The sequence below is a fragment of the Microcebus murinus genome, chromosome X (assembly GCF_040939455.1).
Source record: "Microcebus murinus isolate Inina chromosome X, M.murinus_Inina_mat1.0, whole genome shotgun sequence".
Classification (NCBI taxonomy): Eukaryota; Metazoa; Chordata; class Mammalia; order Primates; family Cheirogaleidae; genus Microcebus; species Microcebus murinus.
Window position 1 is genome coordinate 66,866,303 of NC_134136.1, and position 27,038 is coordinate 66,893,340.

Here is a 27,038-nt window from a genome sequence, read left to right on the forward strand (position 1 = left end):
AACCAGCCTGAGCAAGAGCGAGACCCCGTCTCTACTATAAATAGAAAGAAATTAATTGGCCAACTGATATATATATATAAAATTAGCTGGGCATGGTGGCGCATGCCTGTAGTCCCAGCTACCCGGGAGGCTGAGGCAGAAGGATCACTCAAGCCCAGGAGTTTGAGGTTGCTGTGAGCTAGGCTGACGCCACGGCACTCACTCTAGCCTGGGCAACAAAGCGAGACTCTGTCTCAAAAAAAAAACAAAAAAAAAACTACAAAATATAGACAGATGAAATAATAATGTTAACAGTTACCTAATTGGGAAATATAGTATGTCAATAGTGATCAAAACGTACCTGAAATTCTTTCAACATACTATGCATATTTTTAATATACCTCAAAGAAGTTTCCAAATTAAATAAAGAGTTCATAATCATGGGTTAAAGTATAAGACAAGGATATTTTCATAAATAATGGAGAAAATAAGCTATGAATCAATTTTCCATTAAAATAAACCATTTTGAGCATTTCTATTTTATCTCAGTTTTTTATCTCTTCTATTTATAACATCTGGATTTTGGAAACCCACAATTTTATCCTCCTTTTTGGCAATTTATGCTTAAATAGTTAAAATTATGGGCTGACAGGAACAAGCATAAGTACAAGATTAAGGTTTTTATTATGTAAGGGAGAAAGAGATGAACTGCTACAGTAGTTGCTTTCTAATTATTTTTCAAAGCTTTTCATGGTACCAGCACTGGCACAAATATAGCATTCCAATCTTCCCTTTTCTTCCTGTTAAGCTAGCCAAGTTTGAATTCTCTCTTTAAATTAATCCAAATGGTATTATTCATGTATCATTTAGATTTTTCCAGTTAAAATGAAATTCTTTGTTTTTTTTTTTTTTTCTGATCAAAATTGTTAACTTTCATTTTCCCCTGAAGTCTGTTCTGGGTTGTTTCACCTCCTGCCCTTGGATGAGCATTAACCCTTTGAGAATCTCTTTTATTAGTGTGAAAGGTAGAAGCTTTAAAATATAAAGTACAATTTATTTGCCTATACATACTAGTTTGGGCAGTATGGATCTGTATACGTCGAATCTCACAGGTTTAGGCCAACAAATTATACGAAAATGCAGCAATTATTAAACTGTAGCATGCATCAAAAGCATTTGGAGGGCTTGTTAAAACTCAGATCTCTGGGCTTTACCTCCAGAGTTTCTGATTCAGTAGGTCTGAGATGGGGCCAGACCTACTGAAATTTGCATCTCTAAGTTCCCAGGTGATGTTGATGCTGCTGGTCTCAGTATTATACTTACAGAACCACTGTCCTAATATATGCCATATACTCAGAAAGAGGGGAAGTTGGGATCAGCTGTGATTCATATTAAAAAGTATTCTCAAGGCCGGGCACGGTGGCTCACGCCTGTAATCCTAGCACTCTGGGAGGCCGAGGCGGGCGGATTGCTCGAGGTCAGAAGTTCAAAACCAGCCTGAGCAAGACCCCGTCTCTACCAAAATATAGAAAGAAATTAATTGACCAACTAAAAATATATATACAAAAAAAATTAGCCGGGCATGGTGGCGCATGCCTGTAGTCCCCAGCTACTAGGGAGGCTGAGGCAGTAGGATCGCTGAGCCCAGGAGATTGAGGTTGCTGTGAGCCAGGCTGACGCCACGGCACTCACTCTAGCCTGGGCAACAAAGTGAGACTCTGTCTCAAAAAAAAAAAAAAAAAAAGTATTCTCATATTTAAAGGACAGTGAGGGATAAAGAGAAAGGCTGCTGTTTGACTCTATCAAAGCAACCTCTTCCTCTTTTGCCTTGTTGAAAAGCCTCCTCTATATCAGCAAGGTCAAATTCATAATTTTATGGATGGAAAACCTAAATTGAATATGATATTGTAAAATATATATTTGATCTTCTTGCCTGTTTCCTGACATAAACCTCCTAAAATTACCCTTGGAATCTCCAGAGTGGTAAGAGTGTCTTTAGTATGCTAAAATGGCTGGTGGCTGGGGGCCCCTATGTAACTTCAGGATGGGGGCTAATCTTAGAAAGACCAAGGCATGATTAGAGGATTGGGACTTTCAGCCCCACCCCTGACCTGGGGTGGGAGAGGGAAGAGGGACTAAAGGTTAAGCTGATAACCAATGGCCAATGATGTAATCAATCGTGCCTATGTAGCAGAGCTTCCATAAAACAGGTTCAAAGAACTTCCAGATAGGTGAACATGTGGAGGTTCCTGATGGGTGGCAAGCCTCGAGGGGGCATGGAAACTCTGTGCCTCTTCTTATATAACTCATCCCATATGCATGTCTTCCATCTGGCTATTCATATATATCCTTTGTCATATCGTTTTATAATAAACCAAGAAACATTAGTGTTTCCCTGAGTTATGTGAGCTGCTCTAGCAAGTTGGTCAAATGAGTGGGACGAGGGTTGTAGGAACTCCGACTTATAACTGGTCAGGCAGAAGCAGAGGATATGACCTGTGTTTGCAATTGGCATCAGCAGTGGGGAGCAGTCTTGTGGGACTGAGCACTCAACCTGTGGAATCTAACACTAGCTCCAGGTAGGTAGTGTCAAAATTGAATTGAATTAGAGGACACCCAACTGGTTTCCACTGGAGAACTGACTGCTTGGTGTGTAGGAAAAAAATCTCACATATCTTATGTCAGAAGTGTTATGTTGAGTGGCTGTGTGAGAATAGTGAAGGAAAGAGGAAAATAACACTTTTTTTCTATTTCTTAGTGAGGTAGCTTCTATAGGGTACAAAGAGCTCTGAACTATATGTTGAACATATGAAATCATCTATATTGTAGGTCAAACATTTTCATATGGTTCAACCTAATGGAATAATTGGACTCCATCTTGGCTCTACCACTTACTAGTTTTGTGACCTTGGGAAAATCTCTTCATCTCTCTGAACTTTAAATATTAACCTTAAATAATAATACCTGCTGCGTAAGACTTAATCTTTAGATTAAAAAACAAAGCTCAATAATAAATATGTTCTGTAAACCATAAGGTGCTTTATTGTTGATTGTCACTGCTGTTGACTTAACCAAAACCACACAGTACTAGACTCTTTCCATTGTCCCATATTCTCTAATTTTTCTGATTGATTATGATCATATCACTATAGTTAGGTCTGATGTGTGTGTTTCCCCAAATATACGGTAAACAATTTGAGAGTTTCTTGTTCACTTTACAATAGTAACCTTGGTACCCAGAACACATCCCAGGTATACAGAAGCAGCTGAACAAACAGTCATTGGAATTATTAGAATTAGAGTATATACTTAGACTATAATGTTACACCCTTAGGCATAGCTGCAGGACTGGGAGGGCACATGAAGAAGGCTAGCCCTACAATTTTCTCAAGATGAATTAAAACCATTTGGTTGTCTAAATGATTGATGTTTAATTATAAAAGACCCCATTATTTTCCAACTAAGTTGAGCAGTCTACTTCCTTTTGTTTTTCACATCAAACACCATACCAAACGTATCTTTGTTTTTTTAAATACCAGTGTGGGTCACTTTAAGGAGGTTAAACAAATGCTAGCAATAGTATTGATGCAAATTAATTGACATTGCCTTTAGTAACATTAAAAGCCCCAGGGATCTTAAATTACGACTCATCAAAGAGGAAACTTCTTACACTTAATTTTGTGTGTACAGGTCCACGGAATGCTAAATGGCCCAATAAACTATTTCAAGACTTCTTTGCATTTTTATTCAGGTAGATTTTCTATACATGCAAGCTGATAATGATGGCAAATAGTTTATACACTATTAATTGAAGTGGTGGTCTGGCTATTAACTTACTGATTTGACTAAATGACATTCACATCCAGAAATGCAAGGTTAGGTGGAGGAAGGGAGTGATGGCTAAAAGGAAAACTGTAGCTCCTTTTCACTAATCTAATTTACCAGATCATTACCCAAAGCGCTACTTTACTTTCTGCAATGTTAATACAGTCTGATAAGAAGGTAATATGGAATCTGCTGAGGTAGAGATCTGAAAGAAAGAGATAAGAGTTTCATCAAGTGACCTGGCCTGGGAATCCTATCTGTTTCTGGTGAGCATTAAGTATTGTATTTGAAAGCGTGGCTATTCTATTTGCAGTATATAGCTGTGGCTAGTCCCAGGCTAGCCATGCTCATCCTTGTGTAGCTTAAATCACAGAACCAGGCACTGAATCTAGAACAGGCAGATTTATTCAGCATCCAGAGTGAACCACTAAAATAGCTGTCAAGGAAAGGCTCACCAGAGTTGGCTTATATACTCAAAATATTTTTAATGCAAAAGAAAACCTGCAAAATTGCGGCTTTTATTGGAACTAGAGTAGTTCTACATAGAAAGCTCTGTCCTTAGAATGAACACTTCTCATTTAAAAAGGCAAAGATCAGTTGTGGCAGCTCACATTACCAACAAAAGAATCATCTGGGAACAATATCCAAGGGAAAGGCCATTCATCCATTAATTTTTTTATCCTATTCTTGTTGCCTCAAGACTCCATGGCCTGAGATACTGGTGTCCTGAAGTAAGTTCTAAACAAAATGATATCTGGAGAATCTTTAGTTTTTCAACTGAAGTTGTTAAGAGGGTACTTTGGTTTAGGCTAGGGCTAGGGAACCTGTGGTCTTCTGATTTCAAGATAGTCCTTTTTTAAGCACCAAAGGAGGCAAGAAAAGTGTCATCTTTCCCTGCTGTACCCCTTTTAATAAAAGAATTTGTTCTGTAAAATTTGGATTCAATCAAAAGGCCACAGTTAAGGACCTGGAAGGCCACATGTACTTTTAGGCAAAGGCTGTGTCAAGAGCAGAAATACAGTGGAGGCAGTGGGAAGGCTACACCTAGAAGAGAGTGTTTTGACATATAGATGCAAATAAGCCCCGTTTAAAACAAGTGTGAGGCCCTGTTCCAGCCACACAGTTCCATTAACTGAATTTGCATCTCCCTATCATAGAAATGACATTTTCACAGTCTTGACATTCAAAATATCATGAGAATCAAATGCAAACCAAAAAATTCTCTCAACTTGTGAAGATCATTACATGACACACAGTAAATTCAAACAAAGGGAAAAACTTTCCCAATACTAATAAGAAAAACACCTAAGAAGTCATCACTTGAAGAATTATAGCTGGACTGCATTGCATTGGGAAATAAATACACCAGGGTTAGAAATGAGGTCACAGTCGGGGTTACACTAGTATACGAAGCAAAAAGCATTTTGAGGAGTACATGCCCTCACATTTTCCCTTCATTTAAATTCTTGTACTGTAATAAACAACTCTGCTAGCTAGGTTTATATAGTATTTGATCAGAATGTACCAAGAAAAAGTCAATAGGAAAACTCTGGTCAATGTTGTTTAAGAAACAAAATACAATTATAAAATATCTATATTTACTACCCTGTATCCACAAATGGTTATAGATGGTGATGAAGACTACATATTTCCTATTTCAAAGCATTAATTCATAATATAACAACATCACCCAGTGAGCTTTAAAGAGAATTTTAGTAACATCCAAATTTAATACACAAATTGCATCCTTCTCAAAAATGCAGTCAAAAAACCTGATGCTATAGCTATGAAAACACTGCTTAGCTTCATTACCTGCCTGCATAAAAGAATTTTCTTTGAATCACATTTCCAAATGTAATGCACATACATTGGTAATCCAGAATACAAAAAAATACATTTTCACGGCCGGGCGCAGTGACTCACACCTGTAATCCTAGCACTCTGGGAGGCTGAGGTGGGCGGATTGCTCGAGGTGAGGTGTTCGAAACCAGCCTGAGCAAGAGCAAGACCCCATCTCTACTATAAAAGAATAGAAAAAAATTAATTGGCCAACTAATATATATATAGAAAAAATTAGCCAGGTATGGTGGCGCATGCCTGTAGTCCCAGCTACTCGGGAGGCAGCAGGATTGCTTGAGCCCAGGAGTTTGAGGTTGCTGTGAGCTAGGCTGACGCCACAGCACTCACTCTAGCCTGGGCAACAAAGCAAGACTCTGTCTCAAAAAAAAAAAAATACATTTTCATGATATTGATTTATTATAAGTGAAAATATGTTCTAACCTGACCAAGTTCTTCATTAAGATCTGACGTGTTCACCAGGGCTCCTTCATTAATTTCTTCATCATAAAAGTCCTTATCCCATGAGATGAAGAAGGAGCCCAAGAATTTCTGCATTTCTACTGTGACGTACATGGAGACAGGAATGATAAAGTTGAATAGAACCATAAATGATAGGAAGTCGGTGAACATTTTCAAAACCTAAAATAAAAGAGAGAGTTAATGCTAATTAGAGGAACCATTCTATCAGATGAGTATAATAGAAACAGTTAACTTTGCATCTTTTTATTTCAATGCTAAAAGCACTGCTCTTGCTATAAATAAGGAACTTCCCAATGACGCTATATCATTGTAGTCAAAATTATCACAGTATGTGAGAACATTTAAGAACACCCTCAATTTTATCATTATTCTTCAGCATACATATCTTCTGTCAACACTTTTTTCACTTCTGTAAGTTCTTTGTTCCCTCTACCCCTAGATATGAATGTGAGATCAAAGTTTATATGTAGGCATTCATTATGCTCATATTATAACATCTCACAAGATCATATTAAAATGCCAGAGCTTCTTGCCAAATTGCTTCAAACTCTTAAAAAGCTAAAATCAAGCACGGATGCCCAAAATAAAAGAAAAAAAAAAACTAAAACTTCTTACATATTTAATAGGTTAGAGCCACCATATAATTAAGAGAACGCCCAGAAGCTAACAAAAAGTGTCATTTCTCTGAGCAATTTCAATAAAGGGTGGCCTTGATTGCAAAGTTCTAGAGTTAGAATTTTCAGCAGAAGACACATTACCTTCAAAGTCTCCCGCTCTTTCTGAGTCTTTTGGTTATACCAAGGTTCATCATTATGTGGAGTACTTTGCCAAACGTACTTTAGAGTAGTGCATACTGCAGCTTTGGTCAGTAAGATAAATAAATACACAATCAGGAAGGCATTAATAGATCTGAAAAATAAGACAGTATGGATTTTAAAACCACCTAATTACTTAAGACATCAGCCAGATATGAATTAAACTATTCAGTTGTCTAAAGTTTCTCCTGTGTATGATGTGTAACCACAGCACAAGCCTTTATTACATATGAACCTCAGTTTTCACAGCTGCAGCATCACTCTCAAGTGGCAAAATGGAAACACTAGTCGTGAACTGTTTATTCATCACCCCATGTACAATGGCTGACTAACTTAACACCCCTTTAGTAAGGTTCCTATAAAGTGACCACACACACACACACACACACACACACACACACACACACACACACCATACTCAATCTTATAGAAGGAGTAGCCTGTCTCCACTTCCCTGAATTCTAAATGTTTGGGGTAGAGGGCACAGTAGCAATTCGAAATCCAAGCTCAGTGTAGATTCTTTCAATTCAGAAGTGGAGCTAGGGAGAGGGTGGCAGTGATATACTGGTTATCCATGCAGGTGACAGGGAGAGGGCCATATCAGTGGCACCTAGCTTAAGGATCTACCAGGTATCACTTCAGCATTTTCCAGGAGACTATTATCTATGTTATAGAACCAACTTGCATATAGTAACTAGAGGACCCCAAACCATTAATTCCAGTAACAAAAAGGAATAAATTTATAGTTCAAATAAACTCTGTCCTTTAATAGTTATGTGAGCTTAGGTAAGTCATATACCATCTCTGAGATCATTTCCTCATCTCTAAGGTAGAGAAGCTAATACAAATTACTTCACAGAGTTGTTCAGAATACTAAACCAAATCAGACATACAAGTAATTGAGCATAGTTTCTGGAACATAAACAAGTGTTTAAAATGGTAGTTGCTATTATAGTTGTTTCTTATTATGGTTGTTATTTGGAATTACTGAAGCAGTAACTATTTCAATCAATAACAACTAGGGAAATTGTGGTGCACACTAACTTTTCAACAGCAGAACGTTTCTGAGATTTCCCTTGGTAGTTTAAAGCCATTTTGGTTTCCATTCCAGTGTAAACAGCAACTCCTAAGGAATAACAGAATATAATGAAACCTGGACTGCAAATGAACTTGTCAACCAACTCCCCACCCAGTTAGATCCATAAATTTCTAAATATATAAAAGTGGGAATTCTAAGTCCCCTTCCAACTCACCAGTTGATATACCATTAATAGCATAATTTTTAATTCTATATAAAATTTGTCATATTCCATCTTAGTTTACCATCTTATAAATTCCCAACATCTAAACAGAGGTTTAAATTAAATGGCAATATCTGCCATGTTCACTTTTTAACATGCACTATTTATTCACAGGCTTTACAAAGCATATTTCTGACACATATATCTTAAAAATTGTTTACCATATATCTTCTTAGTATTTTTTAGTGTAGCTCCTTTCAGCAAGAGATTTTCAGGTCCCAAAGACCTAAACAAAAAGCAACCACAATGTATCCAAACAACACAACTGCATCATCAACTGTGGGGATAGATTTTGCTCTGAAACACATCTATCTCCAAGAGGTTCAGAATGTATCTGTCTACTTATACCAGCTGCTTACTCCCAAGGACAAGCTGAAAGATCCCTCTCTCTGAAGTTACTTGAGAGTATAGCACAGATAGAAGCACAATAAAGAAGTAGCCAGCAACACACAGTGGTAAAGAAATGGATAAGGGGAATAAAAGAATTATTGAATCATAGACAAGGACAGGACAAAGCAGCAGATATAGAGAAACAAACAGAGGGTCACAGATAAAAAGACTGAGAAGGCAAACACCAAGGTGGGGAAAAACACACTGACATATTTATAGAGAGTAAACCCTCCTTTAGGGGATCACTGGGAACTCTGTGTTTAACTTTTTTCTGAGAACTTCTTTCTGAGTATGGATACTGTACTGAGTGTGGCTTTAAAGGGCAAGTGGAAAAATTAAGGTTAGAAAGAGGAAAGAAAGCATTCTTTTTTGTATGAATTGCCTCATTATAAATGATCAGCCTATCATTTAACTTAAGTCCAAGGAATTCTTCCAGCATTTTATCCACTGCCTAGTCCCTCAATTACTCTCCCTTAAACTACTGTTCTCCAAGTATATTTCCAATGTTGCCAGCCACTGTACAACCAAGGACAATAAATACAGTGCCTAGAGCATGTTTGGGAACATCAGTCAAAGCGTTGGAAGCACTGCTATTTTGGAAACCCTAAACATTAATTCCAACATCCCCCTACCCCCCAATACACAGAGATCCTACCACCACTATCCTACCAATTACAAGGTTACTTATTCACCTTTATATCCTTTTATATAAAGAAAGGTATTTGGATGTTTTAGTGGATTTAAAAGAAAAATATACCCCCAGCCAAAGGCCAGATTAAAGAAATAACAAACTAACCTGGCAACAGCTTCAAGACTATTACTATAGATATTGATTCGCCCAACAAACCTGTAAAAAGAACATAATTGCAAATGTGTTTTCTATATCCAGGTGAAATCCATGTACCACAAATATGAGAAGAAAGCAAAATACAAATAATACAGAGAAGATTAGACTCTGAACTACAAAAGCCTATTATATTTCTGGAAAAAGAAGTTATATTAAATTGATAAGGTATATAACATTTCTGTCTAATTTTTTAAATAATATTATGAATTATCAGAATGTAAACAAAGATTCTAAATTGATTTTCAAGTTCTATCTGGCATTATGGATGCATACAACACTTCTCGCCTTTATACCTTTACATAAATAACGTGACTTCTATTTTAGATTCACACGAAGAAAGGTTTCTGGTGCTAACACACACTTTAAAAACCATTAGTTCAGTAGTTCTAACACTTGAGCATGCATAAGAATCTCTGGAGGCCTTATTAAATCACAGATTTCTGAGCCCCATCTCTGAGCTTCTGATTTCAGTTTCCAGGTGATACTAATGCTGCTGGTCTAGGGACCACCCTTTTGACCATAACATTGATCTGGGACAGTGAACACTTGATTACTATCTTGGAAATGTCCAGCGTGTGTCTTGCAACTGATCTCAATGCTGAGCTTGATCCAATCACTTAATATGACTAAGCGCATGATAACCTGTATTTCTGCAAAATGGGGTAAAAAGGCCAACCCCTCCTTAGCAAAAATATTATGAGTGTTTTCTAATTTGCATTGTAAACACCATTTTTTTCCAGAAAAAATAGTAATATTTTATATTACTATGTACACAAAATATGAAGGGTCTGTTCATTCATTCATCATACATTAATTGTGCCAGTACTGTACTAAGGTGCTGAAGATACACTAATAAGCAAAGAAAAAAAAGTGTTCCTTGTCCCAAGAAATACAAGTAAACAGGCAATGATAACGCAAGTGATCACCACTAGGGGTGGTGGAAGTACCAGGTATTTTGAAGTCACATAGCAAGGGATTTGATCTAGTCTAAGAGAATTAGGAATAGCCTTCCCTGTCATAACATTCCCCTTCATATTTAAGGCAACTGAAAAATATGAGTGTTTCCTTATAAATATGTAAGGGTATAGATACGGTTCTTTAACTCAGGCAGAATAACTCACTCCCTTTTCTGTGATCCCACGGCCCTTGTACTCACCTCTATTATCACACTGTAGTGTAAGCTTAGCTTTACTGTTTTATCTCCTTTGCTCACTATGAGCCCCCCTTGAAGGCAGAGAAAAGCTGGTATACTTTGTGGCCCTAGTTCCTAGTATCAATGTGGATACAGAAGAGGAAAGGGAAGAGGAAAAAACTGATGGGAAGGAGAGAGGGTATTATTTTTGAGGCAGGATGAATACTTTGTTTTTCTACTACTAGGTCTTAGTATAGATCACATCTAACCACTTGGACTATTCAACCACTTATGACTAAGACTGTTCATTAACAAGATGGCTAGGATGGGTAATGGATGCCATCTGTAATGGTGGAATAGAATGAAATCAGTCCATATGGAGATAAAACCTGTTTTACCTCCGGTTACTCTACCCTCCTTAGCACCATGCTCTAATCAACCAAACTAACCAGTCCGAAATCAAACACCAAATTTTTGACAATCCACAATGACGGTTAATCAGCAAATCTTCTACAGAGAACCTAAGTATAGCAAAATAGAGGAAATTACACCATTTTACTGCTCCCTTAACTGTTTACTGTGGACAAGAAACTGCCTATTAGTGCATCACAATCATTGTAAGAAAGCTTAGAGTGCCTACTAATTGCATTAAGAGGATATCCCTTCTCCCTTTAATGTTAGATGTCATGTAAAAGGGGTTTATTGTTGTTTTAATTAACTCTGGTTACTGTATCAACCTGATGGACCAGACAGTCTTACGGAATAACTTAATTTTAAAATATGATAGATGGCCAAGTTTATAAGTAACAAAAGTAAAAGAAAAATCATAGGATGTCTGGGCCTACAATGATTTATCTTTGGCTGATAGTGAACAAGGCTAATTTGATTCATTTCCCTGCCAGAAGGAAGGAACAGCTCATAAAAACATAAATGAGAGTAGGCTGACAAGTGGTGGGTGTTTCTTTGCAATACTGTTGGTGAAGAGAAGCAGAGCCAACAGATAGCAGTAAATGAAACCAGGTGATTCTTACTTGTAGAGGTCAGGTTGAGGCTGTTCACATTCAATTGTTGCTCGAAGGGTATCAATGGATTCAGCTGTACACAGTGCAATGGTGTCACGTACTGCATAATGTGTCTAGACACAAGCAGAAGAAAAAGCAGAAGCAACAACAAAAAGTTTCTTTTCATAATTGTACACCCAACTAATTCCAGGAATATAGTTTGTTTTAATAAGAGGCTTTCGCAAAATAAACAAATATTGATGCATGTTTCCCACCTAATAGGTTTTATGGTATTATTCTTAAAATATATTACAGGTAATTAGAAAGATAATCCTGCTGCAAGGGGATTTCAAAGATAATGAAAAAACTAAAAGCTCTTCTTGATAAAGACAACTGAAAGGATTCCAATTGCAGCATACATCTAATTAACCAAGACCCCATGAAAATTTTAATACATTTTTATCTCTTATTTATAGAACTGATGCTTATTATTTTTCTCACTATAGTGTATGGCAATATAGACATACACATATGAATTGAACAGAACCTTTTTGGTCATAAGAATGCTAAAATTTTGCCAACATCAAGAAAAAAAAAAAACATGAATAGTTCCATTAACAAATAGCTTAATTAATGATCTTGAAAATGTTCACAGTGGCTACATTTTGTGGGAAGGGGAAGGAGATGATGTGTCTTGCATTAGTCAGACAGTTAGAATATTCTACTAATGTACATTATGCACTTGATTCATCCAGAAGTCAAGGCAGGCTCCAATGAACCAATTTATATATCATCAAACAAGCAGTAACACAGACTCAAAAAATGCACCGCTTACGTAGAAGGGATAGCTGTTGTCATGGTCTTCAGGGAATATTACGGAACTACCTGAGTTATATTTAAAACTGCCTCCTATTACAGTCTTAAATGGTCTTAAAAAAATAAATAAATAAAAAAAATTTAAAAAAAACTGCCTCCTGCTTTTGAAAACCTCTGTACTTTTAGCTGATTTGAGCAGATCAACTTAAATGAAAAAAGAAACTCCCTGAAAGTTTTCTTTCTCTAAACAACATTTTTGCTATTAGGAAATCTATAGGTAGATCTCTTGATTTTTATCTTGACATTTTCTAAAATATAACTTTGTTGTGGAATAGTTTAAATGCTTCTTGCTCATTACCATGCTTTTGAAATATAGAATTAGTCATCCAAGAGATAAAGTTCTTCTTTCACACACTGAGTCCTAGCCCCCAACTCTAGATGGAATGAACAAGGAGAGGAACTCTGCAAGTATATTCCCAGAGGTGAGCCATATCAGTATCCCCCCTTAAAGTCAAAATAGAGAGGATACATATTCATGCCCTGTGGAGTTCTGGACGATGGCAAAGAACTGGCTGTCCCAGAAAGTATAAGAGAAGTAAGTTGTCTCCCAGTTTCACCAAATTTACTTTAACTCACTTATAATTCTTCCTAGCTGTAATAAAGTATACATTTGCCAAACTACACACTAAGGTATTTAAAAAGCAATCAAATTACTCCAGGACAGATTTCTTATATCCCAAGTGTAAACAATCTTTAAAGAAAACACACATCACTTCCAGAATAAAAACTGATCAAACTGTAAGGTTAGAGTACATGAAGTTATTTTTATACTTATATAGTTTCAGCCTATGATTACTCCTATTTTTAAAAGCCTAAATAAAGTATAATGAGTTGTGTCAATAGTAAATTCACATAGTGCTATAAAAATTGTGGTGGCTTCTATTTGGGGCATGGTTTTTCCCCACTCAACACCGCCCTTTTCCTCTAAGATAAGTATTGCTTAGACGTTAAAAGTCAGTTATAGGCCGGGCGTGGTGGCTCACGCCTGTAATCCTAGCTCTCTGGGAGGCCGAGGCGGGTGGATTGCTCGAGGTCGGGAGTTCGAAACCAGCCTGAGCAAGAGCGAGACCCCGTCTCTACTATAAATAGAAAGAAACTAATTGGCCAACTAATATATATAGAAAAAATTAGCCGGGCATGGTGGCTCATGCCTGTAGTCCCAGCTACTTGGGAGGCTGAGGCAGAAGGATCGCTTGAGCCCAGGAGTTTGAGGTTGCTGTGAGCTAGGCTGACGCCACGGCACTCACTCTAGCCTAGGCAACAAAGTGAGACTCCGTCTCAAAAAAAAAAAAAAAAAAAAAAAAAAGTCAGTTATATAACAGTGGTCTTCAAATACAAAACCTACATGAGTAGGATAAGACAAATAAGATAAAATAAAAGAACAGGAGGTGGTGGGAAGCAGTACTTTATGATTATCCAAAGATCAAAATGTTTAGACAAGGTTTAGTCTCTGTTACCTTACAATTGGATTCCCCATCAAGACTGGCTGTAGTGACATAACAGGTTCCATCAGTGGTGCAAGATGATAGAAGAATAAGATCACAGGGAAAGGTTTCATCAGCCTGTACTTCCACTACATCACCAACCTAAAATGGAAAGAAATACAGATATAAATATTTAAAATTCCAAACAAAATATTCATTATACCTCACACTAAAGTCAAAACATTAGCAAAAGATATCTCCAGCTCTGGACTTTGAGAGTATCTTAACATCCTACACCACCTGAAAGGTAATAAAAGAATATTATTCAACATTCAGAATCCTCTTAAAGATCACAAGGACTTAGGATTCTTTCATATTACCTTAGCACTAACCTTTAACTCTAATAAATTGATTCCAACACCTGTTTGCTCTCTGATATTTCTGGCACTAAAGTTTTATAAGAAAACAACCATTATCACTTTATCAATAAATCAAGAAAATCTACATGTCACAAGTTGGGCACTCATGAATACTGAGCAGCTACACTCCCACTCTGCACCATGCATACTTGCACACACTTTGCCTGCCATGTGATAACAACTGATTGCTGGTTGCCAATCCTTCTTCAGTGCTCAGAAAACCTCTGTTAATTAGAAAGGTAAGGCTAGGCGCCATGGCTCATGCCTGTAATCCTAGCGCTCAGGGAGGCCGAGGCGGGTGGATTGCTCGAGGTCAGGAGTTCGAAACCAGCCTGAGCAAGAACAAGAACCCGTCTCTACTATAAATAGGAATTAATTAATTGGTCAACTAATATATATATATATATATATATATATATATATATATATATATATAAAATTAGCCGGGCATGGTGGCACATGCCTGTAGTCCCAGCTACTCGGGAGGCTGAGGCAGCAGGATTGCTTGAGCCCAGGAGTTTGAGGTTGCTGTGAGCTAGGCTGATGCCATGGCACTCACTCTAGCCTGGGCAACAAAGTGAGACTCTGTCTCAAAAAAAGAAAAAAAAAAAAAAAAAAGAAAGGCATTGGTCTTTCCCATAATATTTGAAAAAATATTCTTTTCTATAAGTCACTTTCTAAGAATTCATCTGTTATCAGAAGAATTAATTAATATAGCAATGACAAACAATTTCCTATGAGCAAGTACCCAAAGTACAAGTAGAGAAATAAAACATGAGAGAAGAAATTATGAACAATTTAATAAGGTAGGAAATAAATCATAATAGTTAAAAGCTTAGGCTTTTTAAAATGAGTCCACATCCCAGCTCTGCCACTTAACTATATGACTTTCAGTAAGTGTCTTAGATGATTGCAAGTACCTCAGAGGACTGATGTGAGCATGAAATGATGATACCAGTAAAGCATTAAGCAAAGTGCCTAGTACATATTAACCATTTGTTAAGAATTAATTATAATTATTACTAATACCCTGTAACTACTTTACTCTCAATCTATGAATACTCTTAACACTTTTTTGGAAGGATGTAAGGAATCCTCTAGTCTGGTGCTTACCAATATTTTTCATACCATGGTACATAGAGAAAATGACAATTAATACTTTTATACAGCACCCTTAGGTAAAGAGAAGAGGCTTCTGGATGCAGAAGAGGGAGTCAATACTTGACACACTGACCTGGATACACTAGCTCTGCCTGTCTTCTATTTGCAATATGATTCGGCAGATAAAGATGAGGATTTCAATAGTTATTCAGGAATAATTTTATTTTCTTTGCCAATCTTAATCAGTAGTCAAGAGCAACAGCATCAATAATTTAACTAATTTGTGAATAATATTTCATTTTGTTGGATTTTCCTTCCTCACTTCCATAAACACTTATATTGCTTACATCAAACCACAATCCCTGCTTAAATATGCAGAAGAAAGATAACAAGCAAAATCCTAACACATCTTCGAAGAAGCAAATACTCATTAGAGGTTGGAAGATTACCCTCAGGCACTGGGAAATAAAACACACAAAAGGACCACTTTTTTCAACACTTATGATTCACTCTGATAAGAAACATAAAGGTCCCTGTGTCTGCAGTGCAAGTTGAGACTGCTGAGATGGACAGGAGCCAGATCACAAAGGGCTTGGCAGGCCAAGCCACAGGATTCAGGCCTCACCCTGAAGGCAAAGGTACAGGACTTTTAAAGAAAGGGGATAACATGATCTAGCTAGGCAATCAACTCTAGAGTTCTGTTTCTGTAATACTTATCATTTTAAAAGCCACAAGAAAACATTACCACTACCTATTATAAATATTAGAACAAAATAGATAATCTAAAAAATAAAATGTTTAGTCCATCAGAGAGGTGAGGTTGCCAAGGCAACCATGTAAACTGAATTTCAAAGAGTAATGTGAGGAGAGATAAGACAGTTGAACTGTTTCACAACTCACAGCATAGGAGTAAGAGATGGTTACCATAAAAGTGGGTAAGAAAAAAACCACTAGATTTTTAACCAATTCTTAAAGGCTGGGTGTGAGCTAATATGAGGTTTAGAATCTCTACAAGCCTGAGAGACAAGAGGATAACCACTCACCAGCTCTTCTTCACAGGCTTCCACTGGATACTCATGAGGAAGCATGAGGGCAGAAGACCAAAAAGTACCCTCCTCATTGGTATAGTCATACAGGTAGTGACTGACTACTGTGGACAGACAGGCAAAAAACATGCCAGAATTATGGACCCCTCTCTCATATGAAGCAAAAGCCACCTGCATCTAGGAGAAAGATAGGAAACCTTCCCTGGCATAGTCTCAGGGAAACATCACTACTGCTAGAGAGGAAGAAACAAAAGCAACCTGATGTAGAGGATGGGACAGGAAACCCACTTGTACCAAGGACCTGGCACTGAGATAAGGCAAAAGTTTAGCTACTGTGTGAGGTGGGGTGGAAATATTGAGAAAGTCTCTCACCCTGAGGCTCAGGTGTATAAGGCCTGCCTAATATTGAGACAGGAACAAGAGAACCAAGAAACCAATCTGTTCCCACCAGGAACTTTACACTGAATAACAAATAGCAGTCTACAATTGGAAGACAAGCAAGAGAATGGGAAGAGGCATTTTCTGTGACTCATAAGTGCAGTATGTGCTGAGAGCAGATAGCAGAAAAGGAACACCAAGAAAAACCCTCTGGCATACCAGGCCCTACACAAAGTTCAAGGCAATAGCATTCTACCACTCAAGGAATTTGTAGTCCAGTGGCACAATGAAAGTATCAATAGTTACAACAAAAACCCAAACTAGTCCAACTTCTGACTAGATTGCCTCAAACCCCAATGATAGTGGCCTGACAGAAGATGCTGGGCCCAATTCAGAAGATACATACTACTTAATTCAGCCTGTACCATTCATTTACTTACAATGTCTAAAATTCAATTAAAAAATATAAGATACATAAAAACACAAGGAAAAATGGGCCTTCACAGAAATATAAAGGACTCAATGGGATCAAACCTATGATTGTCCAGGTTTTGGAATTATGAAAAAGGGACTTAAAAATATCTATGACTAATATGTTAAAGTACTTAGTCGAAAAGGTAAACAACATACAAGAGTGGATTTGGGCAGAAAGGTGGATACTACCTACAAAATAAAAAAAAAAAAAAGCACAATGTAAAGTTAAAAATGAAAAACATAGTTTTCACCCAGAGGACTAGATACAGGGGGAAAAAAAATAGTAAGCCTGAAGAAAGGTCAACTAAAATTATCCAGAATGATACACAAAAGGTAAAAAGGAGTGTATTTTAAAAAGACAGATTATTTAAGAGTTTTGTCTGGGATAATGGAAAAGCTCTAGAAATGGATAGTGGTGATGGTTGTACAACATGGTGAATGTACTTTTGAACTGTACACTTAAAAATGGCTAAAAGTAGGCCAGGTGCGGTGGCTCATGCCTATAATCCTAGCACTCTGGGAGGCCGAGCCGGGTGGATCACTCAAGGTCAGGAGTTCGAAACCAGCCTGAGCAAGAGCGAGACCCCGTCTCTACTATAAATAGAAAGAAATTAATTGGCCAACTAATATATATATAGAAAACATAAGCCGGACATGGTGGCACATGCCTGTAGTCCCAGCTACTCGGGAGGCTGAGGCAGGAGGACTGCTTGAGCCTAGGAGTTTGATGTTGCTGTGAGCTAGGCTAATGCCACAGCACTCACTCTAGCCTGGGCAACAAAGCAAGACTCTGTCTCAAAAAAAAAAAAAAAAAAAAAAAAAAAGGCTAAAAGTAAAGAAAGCTGAAAAAAAAAAAACACTTTTATTGAGGGTCAAACCAATGGCACTGTCATATGCTGTTGATGGGAATATAAATTAGTCAATGTGTCAAATAAATCTTTAATATTCATAAAAAATGGTTAAAAGTTAAATTTTATATTATGTATATTTTATCACAAAAATAGACAACTGTCTGAAGCAAAAATACTAACATTGTGAGTTTCATGAAATGTAGAAGTAAAATGTATGACAATAACACAAACGTCAATGAGGAAATAAAAAGTATACTATATAAAACTCTTACATTATACATGCAGTAGTATAACCATTTGAAGCAAAGATTAATACTTTAAAATATATCATTAACTCTAGAGCAATCATTTAAATAATTTACAACAGTATGTATAATTAGTAAGCCAACAAAGAAGATACAATGGTATCACCAAAAAATGCTCAAATAATCCAAAAGAGGGCAAGTAAAGAGGAAAAAAAAGAATAGATGGGATAGACAACCAAACCATTATCAATAATTACACTAAATATTAATGGTCTCAATCCAATTAAAAGACAGGGACTGTCAGAGTGGATTTAAAAAATAATACCTAAATAGGAATATAAAGACATAGATAGAATAAAGTAAAAAGATGGGGAATACCACGTAAACATTAATCAAAAGAAAGCTGGATTGACTATATTAATATTATATGACAAATTAGTTCAAAACTAGGAATACTGCCAGGGATAAAGAGGAATATTACATAAAGGGACCAATTCACCAAGAAAACGTAACAATCCCAATTATTTTTTTTACTTAGTACTACAAAGTATATAAAATAAAAAATGATAAAACTGAAAAGAGAAATAAGCAAATTCATAATTACAATACGAAATTTCTAGACTCTTCTCAATAATTGATAGAATAAGAAATTATTTAGCAGATATATAAAGATTTGAAAAAATTATCAACCAACTTGCTCTAATTGACATTTATATAAAACTCCACCCAACAACAGCAGAATGCATATTCTTATAGATGCTTTTCAAGTGCATGTAGAATAGTCACCAAAATATACCATATTATGGGCCATAAAAAACATCTTTAATATATTTTTAAAAATTGAAATGATACAAAGTATGTTCTCTGAACACAATAAAATTAAACTAGAAATCAATAACAAAAAGGTATGTAGAAAATTCCCAAATATTAGTAAATTCCCATGAATCAAGGAAGAAGAGTAATTAGAAAATATTAAATTGAATGAAAATGAAAACATATCAAAGTTTATGGGCTGGTGCTAAAGCAGAACTTGGATGAAAATTTATGGCATTAAATGTTTATATTAAAAAAAAAGATTCAACTCAACTTCTTTTACTATTAAATCTAACCTAACTCCTTATTCTAGCCCATGGAGCTTCCTCTCTACCTCTTACCCACTGTCCCTCACTTTGTTGTCCTTCACTCTCTGCCCTGATCAGAATGTGTTTATACTGTCTCTCTGAATTTTACAATCTATTTCATGCCCACCTCATCTGAAAAACTGCTTTCATTCCCCTTTTCTATATTCAAAGAATATTTTTGTTTTAGGACTCACTGGGTTCTTATCAGTTACCTTCTTGTATTTTTATTCTTTTAACATTATGTGTCATGACTCAGATTGTAAAACATCTTGAGAACAATAACCATTTTTCTTTCTTTCTTCTGTAACTCCTCTCAATACATTTTGGTTTATTCATTGATTGAAGTACCAGAGAACAACTTTTATTTCTATTTGGCATTAAACCATGACATAGTATCAAGAGGTATCTTACATATCTTATTTCCACTATTTCTGATGCCAAAAAAGTACTCTTTCCATTAGAAATAACTGTATTACACATTGGAATTCCTCAAGTCCTGTTACTAGGTTTCATTCTCTCTGCTCTATGTGATTCTACCCAGTCTCATGGCATCCATATGGCATCTACAAGCTGATGGCACCCAACTTTCTATTTCTAGCTAAAACATCTCCTTTGAGCTTCAGGCTTGACAACTCCAACTATATGTCTAATAGGTGTCTCAAACTTAACATGGCCAAGTGAATGCCTGAGTGCCCTTCACTCCCATCTCTGTCCCTAAATGTCTCCCAGTCTTCCCCATCTTGTTTTTTATTTAATAGCACTAATGTAATTTACCCAGTTGCTGAGGCCAAAACCAAGAAGATTATCTTAATTATTCTTTTTTCTCTTGCCCTCCATCTCTTACCCTCCATTATCCAATAAATCACTAAATCCTGATGATTCTAAGTCTAAAAATTTTCCTGAATATATCCATTTCCCTTAAAATTCGGACAGGTAGCAGAGAGCTGTGGCTAATAGCACGGAATCTACACCTAGACTTGCTTTAATTCAAATCCCAACTTTCCCACTTACTAGTTTAGGGCAAGTTTCCTAACTTCCTTGTGCCTCAGTTTCATCATTTGTAAAAAGGGGATAATAAAAGTACCTACTTCATAGGGCTATTGGGAAGTAAAAGTTAAATGAGTTAATGTCATATAAAAAAGAGCATCTGAAACATATGATATACCACATAAATTATAGCCATTATTTTTATCATTATCACTACTACTATCATCCTAATATAAACTAATCTACTATGGCAATAACTAGTCTCCCTGATTGCAGGTTTGCCCACTTCCACTTTACCTACCCTCCAGTTTTATTTAAAAAAAAAAAAGATATACTTCAAAGGTTCCCCATCACACTGAGGATGCAAATCAAGTTACTTTCCTGCTCAAAAAGTGTCCTACTGACACCTTCTCCTCCTACTCCATAGCCAAGCAATTTACCATTTAGAGACTACTGTTTAATGTTTTCTCATAGATTTATACTTCAGAAGGGGCTAAATCAAATAGCATTTCACATAAAAGTATCAACTTAGTTAATCAAGATTATACCTGCGTGAGGTTAGCCTGAAGGCAAAGAAGCCTGGTGAAGGGAAAGTGAAAGATGGGGGCCTTTCTAAAAGTGGGGGTGGGTGGGGAGTGACAGCAAAATCAGAAACAGGAAATGAGAAAAGAGAGATGTAGGTCTTTGTTTGCTTTGTGGTTTTACTTAGTGCCCTGGGAGCAATAGATTTAATGCTATGAGCCATTTAGACTGTCTTTGGTTCTTCTGCTAAACAATAATGTTGGGTTTCTGTACTTGTTTGGGAAACTACAGATCTTAACCTAACCTAGTTCAGCATAGGGTCTTCCCCCTGGGTTACAGAGAATGGAGAAAAGAAAAAGGAGAAAAAGGAAGACATTCTATGTTAAACCCAGGTGACCCTCCGACTCTGCAGCATTCCTCCCATCGTTATTATAAGATGCAAGACAATTTACCCATTACTGGGAATATGGAGCACTCTTAAAACTCACAACAAAAGAATCTGCTTTAAAAAATGGGCAAAAAACCAAATAGACATCTCACCAAAGAAGATATATAGATGACAAAGAAGCATATGAGCAATAGGTCCACATCATATGGCATCAGGGAAATGGTAATTAAGACAACAATGAGATACCATTAAACGCCTATTAGAATGGCTAAAATCCAAACCACTGACAACATTAAATGTTGGTGAGGATGTGGAACAAAAGGAACTTTCATTTATTGCTTGTGGGAATACAAAATGATACAACTACTTTGGAAGACAATGTGGCAGTCTCCCACAAAACTAAACATACTCTTCCCATATAATTCAGCAACCTCCCTCCTTTTTATTTACTCAAATGAACTGAAAACTAATATTAACACAAAAACCTGCACATGAATGTTTATAGCAGATTTAAAATTGCCAAAGCTTGGAAGTAACTAACATGCTCTTCCATAGGTGAATGGATAAACTGAGATACATCCAGAAAGTTAAATATTATTCATCACTAGAAAAAAAATGAGCTATCAAGCCATGAAAAGACAAGAAGGAAACTTAAATGCCTATCACTAACTGAAGAAGACAATCTGAAAAGGCTACATACTATATAATTCCAACTATAAAGATATCCTGGAAAAGACAAAACTATGGAGATAATAAAAAGATCAGTGGTTGCCAGGGCTTACGGGGCAGAGAGGGATGAAAAGCCAGAGCGCAGAGGATTTTTAGAGCAGTGAAACTATCCTGTATGATACTATAATGGTGGATACATGTGTCAAAACCCACAGAATGTACAACACTAAGTGAACCCTAATGTAAACTATGGACATTGGGTGATAATGATGTGCCAAAGTAGGTTCATTGAGTGTAACAAACATACTATTCTGGTGTGGGATGTTGATGGTAGGAGAGAATGTGTTTGTTTGCAAATAGCGGGTACAAGAGTACTCTCTCTATACTTTCTATTCAATTTTGCTATGAACCTAAAACTGCTCTAAAAAATAAAGTTTATTAATTTAGAAAATCTACTGGGAACCAAAAATTAAGTCTTTGATATAGGTTAAGTCTAAAATGTTATTTGACAGGGGTCTTATTAGATAATAATAAACAATGATTAATTTGAATAAAAAATTAAATTGCTTGAGATCTTCAGATAAAAAATAGTGCCTTAGAACTCTCATACATTGCTGATAGGAATGTAAAATGGTATAGGCACTGTGCAAAATAGTTTGTTGGTCCATCAAAATGTTGAACCTATAATTACCATGTGACCCAGCAATTCTCCTTGTAGGTATATACCCCAAAGAATTGAAAACAGGTGTCCAAACAAAACATTGAACATTGACAGCAGCAATATTCATAATAGCTAAAAGCTGGAAACAACCCAATGTCTATCAGCTAATGAATAAACAAAACGGAATATTATTCAGCCATCTAAAGGAATGAAGTATTCATACATACTATAATACAGATGAATCTCAAAAAACATTATTGCATGAGAGAAGCCACACACAAAAGGCCACAGAGTGTATGATTCTATTTATATGAAATATTCAAAATATGCAAATGAAGTGAATGCTAATGGATATGGGGCTTCCTTTTTGGGTGATGAAGATGTTCTGTAATTAGATAGAGTTAATGGTTGCATAACATTGCAAATGTACTAAATGACACTGAATTGTACATGTTAAAATGATGTATTTTATCACAACAAAAAAAAGAGTGAACAAAAAAAAATACCTTGATTTTTTCACTTTCTTTTCTTACTCGATTTGCATTTTCAATAATGTAAACCGTGCTCTTGTTGACTTCATTGTCAGCTCTGTGTCTCAGCCAATCCTCATATCCCTAGAAAGATAAAAATAACTATATAATCAAGCTCAGATAATAGTGAATTAACTTCTATACCCCCTATGAGTCAACAACAGATATTTGTAATTACAGTGTTAATTTCAACTCAGAATGCTAGAGAGACAATGCTGTACATTTTATTAATAATAGCAAATCTGAGATACATTTTCAAAATACCACTTAGCTAAGTAGTTTTATTGTGTTAAAAGTTTTCTCTTCTTCCGATAAACAGTAACAAAAACACAGGCATTTGAGTATTAATATTCTTCATTTGTGAAAGACTGTGATTTATTCTTCTAATTCTATCCTTAATCAAGTTAATGTTGCCTCTACTTTTTTAACTTGAAAAGAGATTGTTCTGAGTTTGTGTTTTCTTATAGATCTAATCACTTAAGTATGTTTTTCTATACCTATTGGACTAGATTGATAGAGTGATTATTTCCAAGGAAATATTATAATTCCCACTCTCAGAGAACAGAAAACATAAGCTACACTTGTTTTGGCAGAGAATCTATAAGTTTTAGAGATCAACAGCTAAACTGCTCTACTGACTTGGCAATAAAATAAAATATACGTTGGTATTTATTTTTTAGAGTTAAATGTAATCAGGGTAAGATCTAATGGTTCATTTTCCTTTGAGTTTTTTGTCTGGAGTAAATTTAAGCCAAAAGAACTAAGGAAGGAAGATGTTCAATTGTTTGAGCATGACTTCCTCTCTTTTTCATACCCCTTTGCTTTTTTTTTTTTCATTGTGATGTCTGTACCTTGTCAAATAAAACTGTTTGAAAAATTTCTTGATCACCTCCCCCCCCCCGCCCCCTTTTCCCCCCTCAGGTGCTATATCCTTTCCTCTTCTGTCCTTTATGATAATGCCAGGCTATCACTTCATAGGGTACATTCTGTGATACCAGTGAAGAAAGAAAGGCCCTAACATGAACTAGTACTGGGAGTAGAATGAATCAGTAAAAGCCTTTGAAAAACATACATGCTATTCTTGGAACCAGCAATTTCAGGATATTAAAGAAAATAATCCTACAGCCTAAGGGAAAGAACATTCCAAAAGTCTTTATTTAGCAACCAAACATTTAATAAAATATCCTTATAGTTCCTGGTAGGCAAGATGGAAAACCAGAAAACCCAAAGAAGAAAGGTAATCTTGTTGCTGGTACTGTTAAGCAGACCTTTATTTTGCAAGCTTCTTTGGTAGTCTTTTTTTTTTTTTTTTTTGAGATAGAGTTTCACTTTTTGTTGCCCAGGCTAGAGTGAGTGCCGTGGCGTCAGCCTAGCTCACAGCAACCTCAAACTCCTGGGCTCAAGCGATCCTCCTGCCTCAGCCTCCCAAGTAGCTGGGACTACAGGCATGTACCACCATGCCCGGCTAATTTTTTTGTATATATATTTTTAGTTGGTCAATTAATTTCTTTCTATTTTTAGTAGAGACGGGGTCTCGCTCAGGATGGTTTCGAACTCCCAACCTCGAGCAATCCGCCCGCCTCGGCCTCTCAGAGTGCTAGGATTACAGGCGTGAGCCACCGCGCCCGGCCCTTTGGCAGTCTTTTAAAAAGCACTTTGATAAGTACTATCTAAAAATATGTTTACAAATAGGTCCTATGGACTAAAATCCATGATAAATATTGTTAACCCATCCCCTTCGCTTCCAGTTTCCTGTTTGCATTTTCAATTTTATCTGGAATTTTTCAAAAGTACTAGAATATAAAATATTTAAAAGACATCCATACCATAATCTATGGCAATTCATCAGCTCTGATAAGAAACAGGAATAGGGGCCGGGCGCGGTGGCTCATGCCTGTAATCCTAGCTCTCTGGGAGGCCGAGGCGGGCGGATTGCTCAAGGTCAGGAGTTTGAAACCAGCCTGAGCAAGAGCGAGACCCCGTCTCTACTATAAATAGAAAGAAATTAATTGGCCAACTAATATATATACAAAAAATTAGCCGGGCATGGTGGCGAATGCCTGTAGTCCCAGCTACTTGGGAGGCTGAAGCAGGAGGATTGCTTGAGCCAGGAGTTTGAGGTTGCTGTGAGCTAGGCTGACGCCACGGCACTCACTCTAGCCTGGGCAACAAAGCGAGACTCTGTCTCAAAAAAAAAAAAAAAAAAGAAACAGGAATAAAAGTCTCCTCTACCCACTACTCCCTTCAGCAGCAACAGAAGAAACAATAAAATTAAATATTTGTGCTCTTGAGTTCTCTGCTATAGGCAATAGTAACAAAAAATTCACAAGAATGGGAATTTTTCAGACAAATCTACTGCACTGAAACAATTAATACATATTAAAAAGTCCATCTTCCATTTGCCGCCTAGGCTATATACCTTCTACCTACTCTTTCTTTTATGTTTACGCCACATACACATTGAGGAGGAAAGAAGGAAATGAATTAAAGATGTGCCTTACAATCATTTTAATAGGTTTTCAATGGGAGCCAAATACAAACTAAATCCATAAAGAATACTGCCCACTATATTTAAATATGAAAAACAGTCAATGACAATGAAATTCAAACCAGCCTGGACTGAAATTCAGACATAAGTATAAATAAGAAATTTACCTGCTTGATGGCTGTAACAGTTATAACAAAGAAAAGTGGAAGTCCACTGGTAACTGGGCTAGTTGGTGTGTCTACTATAACCTAGGTAAAGAAATGAAATTGAAAGTAAAATGAAAATTAGCTATTAACCCATATGCAGCATTTACATGCTGTAAACATTTTAAACAGAAATACAGACAAAACATATTCCAATAGTAGGGTGAACGTTAATTTTCATTAACATTAACAAAAGCAAACGACAGAGCAGTTAGTTTACAAAATAATCCTATATTTGGGCATAGTTTTCATCCCAGCTTGGATTAACCCCTTTACTGAAATATATCCATTCATTTACCACCTACTTATTAAGAACCATTCTGTCAGCCCCAGTGCTATTATCAGCCAGGCTCTAGAGATATTGCTTTAAACAAGATGGAGACAAGTCCCTGCCTTCATGTAGCTGGCGGCTTATAGGGAAAACCAGTCATCAAAACAAGTATACAGATGCTGAGATATGATGAGTAAACAGGAGTTAAGTATACAAAAGGAGGCTTTCTAGGCAGAGTGAACAGTATATGCAAAGCTTCTATGGTAGAAGGGAATATGGCACACATTAGGAAATAAAGGAAGCCAGTGGCAAGAGAAGTATAGTGTTAGATGCAGCTGGAGAGGGAGGCAGGGGCCAGACTGTGCAGGGCTCTCTAGGCCAGAGAAAGCTGTTCATTCTTTATCCCACAAATAGCATGAAATCCTTGAAGGTTTTAGGCAGGGTGAGGTCACATGAATAGAACTGCATTTTGAAAAGATCATTCTCCCTGCTTTGTGGAAGATAGACTGGAAGGGAAGTAAGAGTGGAGGCAGGGAGTCCATTTAGGAGGCTATTGCTATAATCTAGGTGAAAGATGATGGTTTAGACCAGGGTAGTAGCAGCAGACATGGAAAGAAGTTCTAGAGTTATTTAGGAGGCAAAAATGGCAATACTGTCAATTAACAATGTCTTCCAAATGACTTGTTAACATGCCTAGAAGGATATTGTCATCATTCACTGAAATTAAGAAATACTAAAAGAAAACTATTAATACATTTGAGAGATCCACCCTCAC

The 27,038-nt window shown here is 36.5% G+C and overlaps 1 protein-coding gene across 6 annotated transcripts in view; it reads right to left on the bottom strand.

Annotated features, from left to right (window-relative positions):
* ATP11C (ATPase phospholipid transporting 11C (ATP11C blood group)) overlaps positions 1-27,038 on the bottom strand; it is a 190,550-nt gene that overhangs the window by 56,729 nt on the left and 106,783 nt on the right. For all 6 annotated transcript variants that reach the window (XM_012782513.2, XM_075999369.1, XM_012782516.3 and 3 more), the window contains 9 exons: positions 25,957-26,037; positions 23,278-23,385; positions 13,943-14,071; positions 11,640-11,743; positions 9,426-9,476; positions 8,401-8,465; positions 7,983-8,064; positions 6,882-7,032; positions 6,085-6,282 (listed from right to left, as the gene is read on the bottom strand). In XM_012782513.2, coding sequence (XP_012637967.1) covers positions 6,085-6,282; positions 6,882-7,032; positions 7,983-8,064; positions 8,401-8,465; positions 9,426-9,476; positions 11,640-11,743; positions 13,943-14,071; positions 23,278-23,385; positions 25,957-26,037 — 969 coding nt within the window. The remainder of the gene's footprint in view (positions 1-6,084; positions 6,283-6,881; positions 7,033-7,982; positions 8,065-8,400; positions 8,466-9,425; positions 9,477-11,639; positions 11,744-13,942; positions 14,072-23,277; positions 23,386-25,956; positions 26,038-27,038) is intronic.